At 35.5% G+C, this 12,962-nt stretch overlaps 1 protein-coding gene across 4 annotated transcripts in view; it reads left to right on the forward strand.

Annotated features, from left to right (window-relative positions):
* Positions 1 to 12,962, forward strand: part of UBR3 (ubiquitin protein ligase E3 component n-recognin 3) — a 98,119-nt gene that overhangs the window by 40,604 nt on the left and 44,553 nt on the right. For 2 of the 4 annotated variants that reach the window (XM_059853047.1, XM_059853048.1), the window contains exons 21-25: positions 2,058 to 2,162; positions 3,042 to 3,215; positions 3,431 to 3,460; positions 4,855 to 5,315; positions 9,162 to 9,250. In XM_059853047.1, the coding sequence (XP_059709030.1) occupies positions 2,058 to 2,162; positions 3,042 to 3,215; positions 3,431 to 3,460; positions 4,855 to 5,315; positions 9,162 to 9,250 (859 nt within the window). The remainder of the gene's footprint in view (positions 1 to 2,057; positions 2,163 to 3,041; positions 3,216 to 3,430; positions 3,461 to 4,854; positions 5,316 to 9,161; positions 9,251 to 12,962) is intronic. The other 2 variants (XM_059853049.1, XM_059853050.1) reach the window with 1 other exon arrangement.

The raw sequence follows: 12,962 nt of genomic DNA on the forward strand, positions 1-12,962 counted from the left end.
CTTACCAGTTAGATTATTTCATGAACAGTTGTTACATATATGCACACACTAAGTCAGTATCAAGTGGATGAAAGATCCTGTTCTCCTTTGAGGAACACTGTATTAACTATCAGAGGTGCCCTTCAGATTGTTCTTCCACTATGGTTTCAGGAAGCACAGTGGCTTGAGAGCTCCTCTGGCTCCTATTGCAGAATTTTAAGGGGGTTGCAGTGGCTCAAAAATTTACCCAACTTTAATGGCTTTAAATTCTCAATGTCAAATAAGTCTCATAACTGCAGTTGTTTCTAACATCATTTCCCAAATATATTCTGGCTTTTGATAATGTTATAGCAACTGTTTTTCAGGGTTAATTGATGTCTTTAAGTTAAGTTTGGTTTTATCTTTGATGGTTTGCTGCTGTCTTCAAGAGAAGCAAGGATTTTTGAAGAGTTCATTCATCAGAAAATGGACTTTGAATCTGTACTTAGAAAGTGTTTTCAAAGCAGCATGCTGCAGAGGCAGATGAGGGACTACAAAAATCGCTTTGTTTGAGTTCTGTTTTTCCTGGGCAGACTTTTCCTTTTGTGCGGTTCTAAGGGCTCCCAGCTTACCTAAAACTCATCTATTGTTTCACTGTTAAATTTCTGTTGAATAGAAAAGATCTGTTCTACTACAGGAAAGCTGGTGAAAGAAAGGAGAGTTTGGGACTGCACAGAAGATCATATAATGTTTTGACATGGAACAAAAATGGAGACTATAGGGAAGGAATGCATCATCTTTTACTGTCTTGCTTGGGTGTCTTTGGCCTCTTTTTCTCTTAGTCCATCAAGAACCCTCAAGGACTTAAATCTTGAGAATCTTAGCCATTACTGGGTTGCTGTTTTAGCTGGAATACCAAATACTTTCCCACCAGATTTATGGATGGTGGAAAATACATAGTGGTTGATTTTGTAGGTTGGCTTAAGTAATGCCTGTTCTCTTTGTGAAATTTTGCCAATTCATGACAGCCTTTATTATATCTCTTGGCTTTTGGGACTTCTTGTGGAAGAACAGTAAGCGATGTTTGGTGATGTTACTTTTCAGAAGCATTGGTCAATATGACTTTTGATTCCAACTGCTACAATTGCATGTGCTCTTCATATTAACGGAATACTGAGTCCTCTTTTGAATCAAATAACCTCTATCGTCTCAGATTTGTTTGGGCTTGATTAAATCAGCTCCTCAGTCACTTTTTAGTGACTTCAATATTGTCAAACAATATTTTTTTTAAGAACTTTGTCTCTCTGATGTTTCTAATGGCTTAATCTACTTAGAAAATTCATCTATTCAAAACCAAGTCATATTTAAAACTTTGCTAGGTTACACGCTAAAAATACTAATTTGTATAGTAGCCTGTCTACAATGAAATTTTAAACATATTTTCTCACCCACTTTTTTGGTAACTTCCATTTTTTTGCCATTTTCTTTCCTTTAATTCAGACTGTTCTCAAGAGGAAAGTTGTCCTGGTTTTTAATTTTAGCAGTACTGGTTCTTCCTCTCAATGCACTGAAAGCTGTATTGGAAGAAAGATATGGGCATTTATTAATTTAAAGATAAGGTCTTTTATTATTTTTAACTAAAAAAGATTATGTGAAGGTGCTCATGAGCTAAACTGATGTTAACCTTTATGGTATTCCCATCACTGATAGGAGTAGGACCTCGTGAGGCCTTTGGTGACTGATGACATGAAAAGGGGAGGGAAAGCTGGGAGCAGCTTTTTGCACGTAATTGCCAGTAGTGGTGTCTGTGCAGCTGTACCTGTCACTCTGCTGTTAAAGTAAATCACAGCTTGAACTAGGAATAGCTTTAAGGTACAAGTTTGTTTGATTGGAAAGACGTAAAATCAAATTTTGCTTTTGTGGTGATTATCAAAGGTTAGGTTTTTTCAAAATCTCAAAATAATTTTTAATCAAATTTAAAACAAACAAAAACATCCAAAAAACTGAAGAGTCCGAAATGTATTATCCAGAACACTCTTTCTTAAGTTTAGATGTACTAAAGCCTTAATCTTCTATGATGTGTGTCTTTTCCTACCTAGATATTAATGGATCATCAGAATTTATCAGAGCATGTGCTTTGCATGGTTTTATATTTGATTGAGCTGGGGTTGGAAAATTCTCCTGAACAAGAATCTGATGAAGAGGTAAGAATAAATACCATCATTTTCTTCAAAATACAGAGGTATTTTTGAATGATTCAGTATTCTTGAAAATTAGATTTTACCATAGTAGTTAGAATAAAGCATCTTTATTAACTTATACGGGGAACAACTAATAAAAACAGGAAAAACACACTGTTGTGGGAAAGAGTATGGTTTCTTGTTATGTGTTTCAGCAGTTTCTGTATAGGTAGACTGACAACACAGATTGATTAGATCTTTACCACTGTGTAAATTAGTACAAGAAATTGCACAAAACATTTAAATCATTAAGTCTAAAAATCTCTAAATTTTCACCTGAAACCCTTATCACTGAGCATTTTATTGCTACAGTTCTATATCTTCAAAAATGTGTGAATAAGTCAGAATTTTAACTCTACTTTTAATGATATTTGAATATAAAGAGCCATTATTTTTGTGTTTCCAGATTCCCTTCTATTGCCGTAGTATTTTAACTGATCAACACTGCTTTTTGACTAAGAATTTGCCCCATTTTTTTCCAGAGATTGCCTTCTGTATAGTTCTGATTTTTTATATTAAACTTCAGTCATACAGCTTAGGATTACTCTCTGGAGTTCCTTTTACCTCTGCTAGCTAGCACCAATGGCTGTATTTGACTATATTCAAATAAAATACAGAGACCTGTGTATTTATCAGCCCTGTGGCCCTCACAGGACTCACATCAGTTATCAACATTTTTAAAAGGTATATTAGCTTTCTTGAGGTACATAATGTTCAGCATACTGTTCCTATCTCATGGAGATATTATGGCCTCTGTAATACAGTTTCAAAAGCAGCAGGGATCATTTTAATACGAGAGATTGAATAAGAGAAAGTATACCACAGTTTTCTTAATTGTTTTAGGAGTCTGCAGGTGGACAAGAGCGTTGCCACGATAGTTGGTTTCCAGGCAGTAATTTGGTTTCTAACATGCGTCACTTCATTAACTACGTCCGAGTAAGAGTACCAGAAACTGCTCCTGAGGTGAAGAGAGAGCCACCTGCAAGTACAAGTTCTGATGGTTTAGCTTCATCACAAGTAAGTAGATACAAATACCAGATTCTCTAGGTTAGTCGAAGTCGTTGCCTATGTTGGCATTTTTGTTAGTTTTGTTACTGTTTTAATAAATTCCTTAGGATATTTTTTCCTTCAGTTATTTTTCCTGTATCTACTGATAGCAGAAATAGAAGTTATTTCCAGTGATGCCTCCTTCCAAATGTATTTAATGACTTTTTTTGTCCTCAATCTACCAGAGTTCAAGGCGGAAGAGCCTCCAGAGAGAGGTAGATCTGTGTGCAGTTTGTTCTCCTAAGCGATTAACTAGCAACATGCTTTAATTGTGCTCACCTTAACTTTCAGTGGAACTTTCTAATTTTCCTGAATTTCCTTTTAATTCATGTTGCAAGGGCTCGTGCTTTTTTCATGTTCTTGTTGGTAATCTTAGCTGGTAGACTTTTAAGCAATAAAACATTTTTAATATGTATTTGGAAATAAAAGCTTCCTATCAAATATAAAATGCTGTTGATAGCTTACTGCTTGAGCTTTGTGTTTAGGCCTGTTTGATCTTGCCAAGATACTACTAACATTTAATAATGTAGAATAGTCTTAGCTTTCTTGAGTCTAGGTAAGTTTAACCTTATATTGAAAGGGTTTTTGAAATTATTGATAGCAATTTGTTGTTGTTGTTGTGAAAACAACGGAATACATAAATGGTGGGATCCTGAAAGATTTATGGCCAGTAGATGATACAATCTCTGGGTCAGTGTTGGTTTTTTATCTGTTGTATACAGCACTTCAGATTACTGTGTGCCAGATGTAGCAAAATACAGTGGATATTTCTTTTGCATGTTCATGTCAGAAAAATAGACAAAATCTAAAGTAGGGACATGGTATAAAATAGATTAAAACATAAAGAAGGTGGGTGAGATGATTGTCAGAATTGAATTTTTATATTTGATATCTCTTAATCTCTTCTCTGAGGAAGAGAGGGTAAGATGTTAGTGTGCTGAATTTCATGTTCAAAACCCTGGAAAAATATCTTTCTGCTGTGGATTTGGTATATGCATCCTTAATATGATACTGCAAGTATTATAAGATAGATCTAAATGGGCTCTGTCATTAATGTAACTGCACTCATAGGCTCACATGGCCTGGATAGCAAGTTCTGCTGGTAAAACTGGGTTATGTGGCTTCTGGATCTTACCTAATAAATCCAGATAAAATGCACAATGTTCATGAGGATGTGTGGGCTCACCTGTATACACCCGCGTGACATAACAAGTTAAACTGTACAACAGTGCTCACTAGATTTGAATAAAGGCATTTAAATGACATAAAGATACTGAAATCATTACCAGTCTAGAAAAACTAAGGAAATATTACCTGGATAACAGAATTGTAAGTTAGACTAGAGTAAAACCAGTTAGTTGTTCCAGTATGGATATTTTCCTTGGGTACTTGGCTTTTTATGAAGTTGCATATAACAGACTTGTATAAACATACAGTATGCAGGTTTAGTATTTTGTTATCCTAATTTTCAATACATTTTGGGAGTGGAGAAGAATCTTTAAGTTTCATGCTTTTCTTCCTAGCTTCAAATATTTTCTGTAGTTTTAGAAATGTGTGTTGTTTATACTTGTATTTTTGCAAATTAATCATGATAATTTTTTTCCCCAAGAACTCAGGGACAGCTCAAGTGTTCAGTTTGGTCGCAGAGCGCAGGAAGAAATTTCAGGAGATCATCAATCGGAACACCAGCGAGGCAAATCAGGTGGTTCGGCCCAAAACGTCGATGAAATGGTCAGCACCTGGTGCAACCCCACAGTTAACCACAGCCATTCTAGAAGTCAAGGAAAGCATACTGTCTTTGCTGATTAAATTGCATCACAAACTCTCAGGAAAACAGAACTCTTACTATCCCCCATGGCTGGATGATGTGGATGTTTTAATCCACCCAGAAATTCCGAGATACTCTCACGGAGATGGAATGACGGCAGTAGAAAGGATTTTACTGAAAGCTGCTGTACAGAGCAGATTGAATAAACGAATCATTGAAGAGATATGCAGGAAGGTGACACCTCCTGTGCCACCAAAAAAGATCAGTTCTGCAGAGAAGAAAACTTTGGATAAAGAAGAAAGGTAACTTTAATAACAAGATAAAGGAGCAGTAGAAGGACAGTGTGTGTCGTTTGATTGATCTATTGATTGATCTTTAGGATTTTGTATGAATTACATACTAAAAGAATAAGTCTTAATTCTACAGTTCTCTTTATCTGATTGGAATATACATGATTTACATGGGTACTGAGGAAGAATCTGTACCTTGCTATTTAAAATATTTAAATTAGAAAATTTAATAATAATTTTATGTGATATACATGCTTTGCCTTTATGTTTTATAAAACTCATACATAAAAAGGTGTAGAATTAAGATTGTGTTAGCTTTTGTGGCTTAACCTGAAGATAAGTTAGAATTTTTATTTGTATTGTGTGTTCATTCACATGCACACATCCCACCATGATTGTTTTCGGGTTTTGTTTAATATATATGAGTTTAATAATTCTACCTTTTTTTTTCCTTGTCTGACCCATTCAATTTTAAAAGTATGTTCTCAATTTTTAAAAAATTTTTATTAAAAAAAAAAATTTGTATTTTCTTATTATGTTGCCTGAAAACACACGTGCCAGGTATCTGTGTAGGGCTGAATTTGGTTTTGTTTTTTTTTTAAAGTTTGGACAGTTTTGAGTTTAATTTGGGACATAATGAGTCTTGAATGTCCCCAGAATACTGGCAGTATTGAAGCTGAATGCGGAGACCCTGCTTCTCATGGGCTTTCAGCAAATATTGTGTTGGCTTGAGAGTTCTATGGAAGAGGAATCAGCTAGGGGATGGCAACTAGAGCTGACAAAGAGGTGAAAGCTAGAAATGACAGGGATAGTGTTGAAACTGGGAGGGAAGGAGAAACCTTGTGGTCAGTGTACTAGTGGAAAACAGAGAAGATGCCAGGGCACGTGATCAGGTCATGCGGGAAGACTCAATCTGGCAAGTGGGGATGTTATGAAGATATAGGAAGAACTGCATTGTCAGGACACACATACTCAGAGAAGAGTAGCAAATGAAAAAACACAAATTTTAGAGAAAATCTCAGTGGGGAAGAATGAGGTCTTGAGAGAAGGAGAATGTGGAATAGGAATGCGAATGTCTGGAGGGTATGAGAGACAGAGATTGACATTTGGCGGATGTCAGACTCAGCCGCAAAGAAGAGTTGGCTGGAGTGGAAGAGACTGACACTTGGCTGGTGCAAAGGGCTGGAACATGGGGTTTGAAGAGAGTGGACAGTGCATAGAGTTAGAAGGTTAGGGCATACAAAGTGAGGAATTCAGGTCAAAGCACTTAGCACAGTAGCTGAAGTAGAGAACACAGGCTGGAGTGGACGAGAAGACAATTGAGTACTTGTTCATGCAGTATTTTGAAGGGTTTATGTAACCAGAATATGTAGTTATGGTTCTAGAAATTTGAGTAGAAAAGTGCAGTCCTCTGACGCAGTTGGTTTCTTTTATTCTTTTATTCTTTTATATTTCTGCTATTTTATTTGTTTGAAAATAAATTTTTCATTAAAATCTCTCTGATATGTCTAAGGCCTACACTGTACTGGAAGATAACACATAAGAATATGGCAAATAGGTTTAACAGATTTGTATGTTACATTCTTTACAAAGTAAAATTATTTTTGTCTTGCTAGTGTTTATTTACTAGTATAATTTTCAACATTGTTTGTAATAGTTCATTTAATGAGAGAAATAGTCAGGGTTTAGCATGTAAAATTGCTAATCAGAAAGAGCCAGAATGAATAGCTGCTTTAGATAGAACACAGCTACATCTTGGGCACCTAATCATTAATGTAGTACTCAATAGTGCTGGATTTATGTACGGGAGAAGCAGGGGCATGGATGAAACAAGTAACTTTTCATATAGTAAAAGGGTAAGGTCATTCCTTTTCCTCTGTAAAAGGATGTGATGTTTTCAAGGATCTGTGGGAGGCCCACTAAGTTTTCAGTTAAGTTTGGAGGCTAAAATAATGGTAAAAATTACTGTTTCCCATTTTTTGTTGTTCTGAATGATTATTATCTTGGTGGATCCATGAAGTTTATTGAAGGACAGTGTGATAACTGAAATGACTAAACCCGTAGAGTGACAATGTTCATAAAGCCAGGCTGCAATTTTTAATGTTTCAATTGTTTTAATTTTCCCCCCAATTCCAGTTTTGTGTCAGTGAAGACTGAGCAGACTGTGAACGTTAAGCAATCACCTTTTTTTAGCTTCAACATATAATGGCATCACTCAGGCAATGGATTGTTGCCATAGAAACTGAAATACAGGACTAGAAGCAAGCTTGAGCTGCTTGCAGTATTTTTTCAATTGCAGTGTCATATTCCCATGGGCCATCATGGAAAATTACTGAGCTGTACTGAATCTGTCAGAGTTTGTTTATGTCTTGTTATTAAATGCATCTATTTACAGTCACTCTGCTTTTAGTTGAGGTGTTGAGAAGTTTCCAGGGAGAAATAAATAAAATCAAATCTAATGAATGCTCTGGTCTGATCCTCAGAATAATGAATCTTAGTGATGTCATAAATAGAAGTTATTTTGAGAAATGGTGACTGTAAAATGTTGCAGACAAATGGCCAGAGATATTTGGGTCTTTCAGGTGCCTTTAAGAAAACAAAATAGAAGCTTTGACTTACAAACAAGTCACCTCAGGATGACAGGTTACACTCTGTGAGCTGCTTTGGGCCTGTGCATGCCAGTTCCTGTGCCAGGACACTGATAATCACACAGTGCTTGAGACTAAAGGGGACTCACCCATCCGGGTATCAGACACCAAGTGATGTTTTTAAAGCCCGTGTTAGTTATCTGAATCATCTCTGAGCAGTGGAAAAATGCATTGTAAACGCTGATGCACAGAATTTGTAGCTATGATAGAACGTCTGTAGCTGCACTGGGAAGGTGCTGTGTAAACCCCCTCAGCTGAGGACATTTTCTGTGTGGTGAGCAGCTTTTTGTTTGGTTTTCTCACTTCCACTCTCCCATTTCCTCTATTTGTAAATTCATGTCAAAGTAAAGAAAATTAATGTCTATTTATTGTTTTACATCCATCAATATTCCTCTACCCCCTGCAGTATGTATTTACATAGGGAGTTATACAGCTGGTCATACAGCCTTGTACAGGTCACTGAAACTGTTTAAATAGAAGAATAGAGAAGAGTGAGTCTGGTGTTTTCCATTTATAAACCCAGAGCTGTGACAAACAATGAGGAGAAGTTAGTGAAGTCAGCTTGGCTTCAGGGAAATAAGGGCTTTTAATCTGGAGGCAGTCTCAAGGTTCTTTCAATCCCAGTCTAGAAGCTGTTGGTGGGCAGTATTTTGGGTGGGAGTGGCGAGAAGGGACCACTGTGAGGGGGCTTAGCTGGAAAATAAATTATTCATAATTGTTTCCCATGCCATCAAAAGCTTGATATCAAAAGGGAGTGAGGTGGGCTTATTTTGTTGTTGTTATTCTTAACTGGCAAATGTTGGCTTCTCACAGAAGTACTCATTTTTGTACAAATGACATTGCTCTCTGCTTTTCATCCCATGTGTAACAGATACAAAAGTTTCAATATTAAGGTATTGAGTTCCTTTTCTTGTGATGTTATGGCCTAATCTGTTAAAAGATCTTGTGGTGAACACACTTGAACGGTGTTTTAGGACAGGATTTTATTCAGTTTTTTCAGACTCAAAAGAAAGTAACACTAATTTCTTTTAAAATTCTGCTTTAGAAAAGCAAAAGAATCCTTTTTTAGGCTTGGTAATTATTCCTTTAGATCAACCTTAATTTGGAATGATACTGTTTAAGGTGGTAATTGTAATCAGCTTGACATTTTCAAGGCTTTTTTCTCCGTTAGGTATGTTTATTTTTTCTTCTTCCCCCTTCTTTCACCTAGACGACAGAAGGCTAGAGAAAGGCAACAGAAACTGTTGGCTGAATTTGCCTCGAGGCAGAAAAGCTTCATGGAGACTGCCATGGATGTTGGTAAGTTTTTGTGTGATTGACTTGCTTGCTTTGATGTCTTTTCCTACATGTTAGTATTAAGGTTTCTACTCAATTTAAAAAACAAAGACACACACAAAAAAACCCCAACCAATTAACCAAACAGGAAACCCTCCCTCAGATTCTGCTTTTGTATCCACTTGTTAGCTTCACTCTTCTTAGGGAGCTTCTCTTTGTTTATAGGACAGATATTGCTGAATACAGAATTGCTAAAGAACAGATTAAATCTGTAGGACATAAATTTATTCCTAGTTTTTGTTAATATACAGTACATGAAATGATTAAATGTGTGATGTGTTTTAAAATATTTACCTTTAATATAAAATTGTCCCCAAATTAGCTTGTCTTTTTAAGATTGTATTTTTTCTTTAATCTGTAGTAATAAAATTTAAGATTATTTCTCCATAGAGCCTCAAAGTTCAATATGGTGAAAATTTTAGCTTTTAAATGTGCTTATGGATCTGAGGAAAGCATAATTTTTACATCACCTCAGTTGCTATAAGTGATAATGTTGTATTCTATTTCAAATACTGTCTTTACACACAATCAGGTCTTGTTTTTCTTGAGGGTGAGTTCTCTCAGATTCTCCTGTGTAGAAGTGCATAATCCTGATTAGTTTGTGTTCAGCTGAGGAATGGTAAATATTTTTGTCATTTGGGTCACTTCATAGAAAACTAGCATTTCTGGAAGGTAAGAAAAAGCTGGAATCTTCCCCCACCTTCCATCAAGTATCATCTGCTGTGACGTTTTGATTTGAATTTAAGCATTGCTTAGAAATATTTTGACAACTGTATTTGCTGAAAACAAATCGGTCTTTTAAAATTCCCTTCAGTTCATAGGTTGCTGAGAAGATTGATTCATTTATACTTACTAAGGTTTGGACACCTTAGCTATCTTGAATGGGGCTCTGAGCAACCTGCCCTAGTGGAAGATGTCCCTGCCCACAGCAGGAGGGTTGGAACCTGACAGTCTTTAAGATCCTGTCCAACCCAAAATCACTAAGATTCTATGAAATTAATCACTCTATATATGATATGTTTGGAGGGTGTGCAACACTCTAATTTTCATCTGTGAACTTTGTATTGTAAGTCAACCTCACTAAATGGCAGCTATTTGTAATCCAATTGTTGAAGTAAGGAAGAAGGGGAGAAGAACCTTGCAGTTCTCCTTGTTAAAAATTAAGTTTTTATATGGTCATGGCTAATTGAAAGTAACTGGGAAACTTGGAATCTTCAGTCACTTATATTTTGAATTTATCATATCTCAACTTTGAAGTTGATGGTTTATATATGAAATCAGATATATATCTAAATCTAGATCTAGATATATATATATATATATATGGAGGAGATGTACCTGTCAATAGCTATAGAGCTGTATTTGCATATGTACGTAAATGTGCATAAATAATTCCATGCATAGATTTTATAAGCTATGTTTTAAGATAACTGCTTTGATTTGTGGACAAATCATGGTAGCTAAATGAGTGAATTACACAGCATTTATTTTTGTGAAGGACTGAATACTTAGCTTTTAGTTAATTATATTGAATTCTCAGGTAGGCAGACCTGGGCCTTTATTTTTATGACTGTTGTTAAAAAGTTCTTGGGCATGCAAGATTTAAATCACTTGCTTCTTAGTATTTAAAGAATTAGTAACTCCAGATGCCTAAATGTAAAATGTAGTGTTTATTGTCAGTTATACCAGATCATGCACAGCACTAGATAGAATCAACTTCATGAACTACATTTTCATAAAGTTAATTCTTCATAAAGACGTTGGCAACAACTTAGTAGAATTCCAGGCATTGTGTTCCTAATAATTACTTTGCCTTTTCACTGTTTTCAGTGTCTTCTATGTTGTCATTCCATTTTCTGACTTTGTTATGAAAATACACTGAAGTAGTACTATAGTGCAGTACCAGCTTTTATGTTTCTGGCATTAAAATAGCTCTCAGAAAGTAAGCTTATATACCATTATAGTGCATGAGGTTTGTTTAAAAATCTAGATTAATTTTTGCCAGGAATATTTTGTTCAGTTTGTTGAATCTAAGTGGTTTGTTTAGCTGTGAATTCAGTCTCTATATGATACAGAAAATGACTGAAAATGTTGCAGAAATATTGTTATTCTAATTTTAAAGCACAAAACACAGTAAGAATTTTGAAACTAGTATTTCTTGAGTGATTCAATTCAAAACTACTCTTATGTAATTCATAGGGTTACCCTGAATCATAGCATAACAGTGCTGAAATAGCTGTTAGAAAGTAAAAAAAAAAAATCCTTTCATACTAAAATCAGTAGGAATTCACTCCCCCTCACACAAAGTTTGTTGCCTGTTACTTTTCTTATACATTGAAGCCCAGTAGTAGGTTTATTTCTTAATTTTGTTCACTTGTTGTAACAGTAATACTGTCAAAAATGCAGGGATGGTGAGGCCTCAGCTCCCTTCAGTTGGTGTCATTTGGGCAAATTTATATCATTATCACTGGCAAAATGTGAGAACTGTTGTAATTGGTTTGGGGTATGTCACTTAAAAACTTCATGATACCTTTCTGTTGACAGAGTAGAAGAAATATTGGAAATATTCTGAAAATAAACGTGCCTAAGAAGAGATAGGAATAATGGAGAATAGCCAAAGCTTAATGGTTATTTTATTATAACCCATACACTTCTTAGTTTTTAAGGTCTTTAATAAAGTGCACAGAGGCACCGTGAATCCCCTGAGGTATTCCTCTTTGATTGTTGGGAAGTTGCAATGAAATATGGCTTAAAAGGAAGTTACCTAATTAAATGTTAATTATTCAATATTAAATGTGTCTCATTTTACTAGTAGCACTTATTTATTTGAATTGACATACATAAATTCATCTGAGATTCTGAAAATAAAGGTTGGCATTTTCTTTCACATAGTTACTGTAGAAAAAAAAAATCCAATTATGTAGCACTTTCCATTTGTGCCCCCTGTTACTTTCTATTTATATTCTGTGACATCTGCAGAACTGCATTGCCATTCAAGCTTGCCTGGAAGTAATTAGGTGAAATTTAGAAACAGTTATGTTAATGAACTAGGATAGAACAGCATCCACTGTGCTGTCTTTAGCTGTTTGACTGCAGGATAAACAAAAAAGGAGACAAATAAACCAAGAAAAGTGTTCTAAAAACAGCAGATAGAGCTCTTAATGTGTCTGAGGGACTGTCCAGAGAGTCAAAAATGTGGTGTTGGTTTCAGCTCCAGATGTCTCCCTGCTCCTGGTTACAGCTCCTGGTTACAGCTCCTCTGAGCTCTTCAGAAGCACTGCCCCTGGGCAGGACCATGGGTTATCTTGTGGTGTGGAACTCTGTGTAAGAGATTTTTTAAAACTTCATAACCTTCAGAAGGGACTTGATAAGAACAAAACTAAACCACTCAGTTCTAGGTTAATAGTAGCCTTTAACAAATTACAGTTATATTTGTGAAGATCTATCTGAATTTTATAAAAACAACATATGATCTGTTCCAGGCAAGCTGCTGAACTACTTATCATACTGAAAAATTGTAAATAGGTAAAGTTGTTAATTATAAATGTAAGATTGATTTCTTCAATACTTTTCACATCTCTGAAGTGGCCAGTGTGATTTTTAAACTTTTTTAATGCATCCTGATAAGTCTGCAGATGATCTTTTCTGTCTTCCTTACAATGTGTGTCTTAGCAGG

The sequence above is a fragment of the Haemorhous mexicanus genome, chromosome 8 (assembly GCF_027477595.1).
Source record: "Haemorhous mexicanus isolate bHaeMex1 chromosome 8, bHaeMex1.pri, whole genome shotgun sequence".
Lineage (NCBI taxonomy): Eukaryota > Metazoa > Chordata > Aves > Passeriformes > Fringillidae > Haemorhous > Haemorhous mexicanus.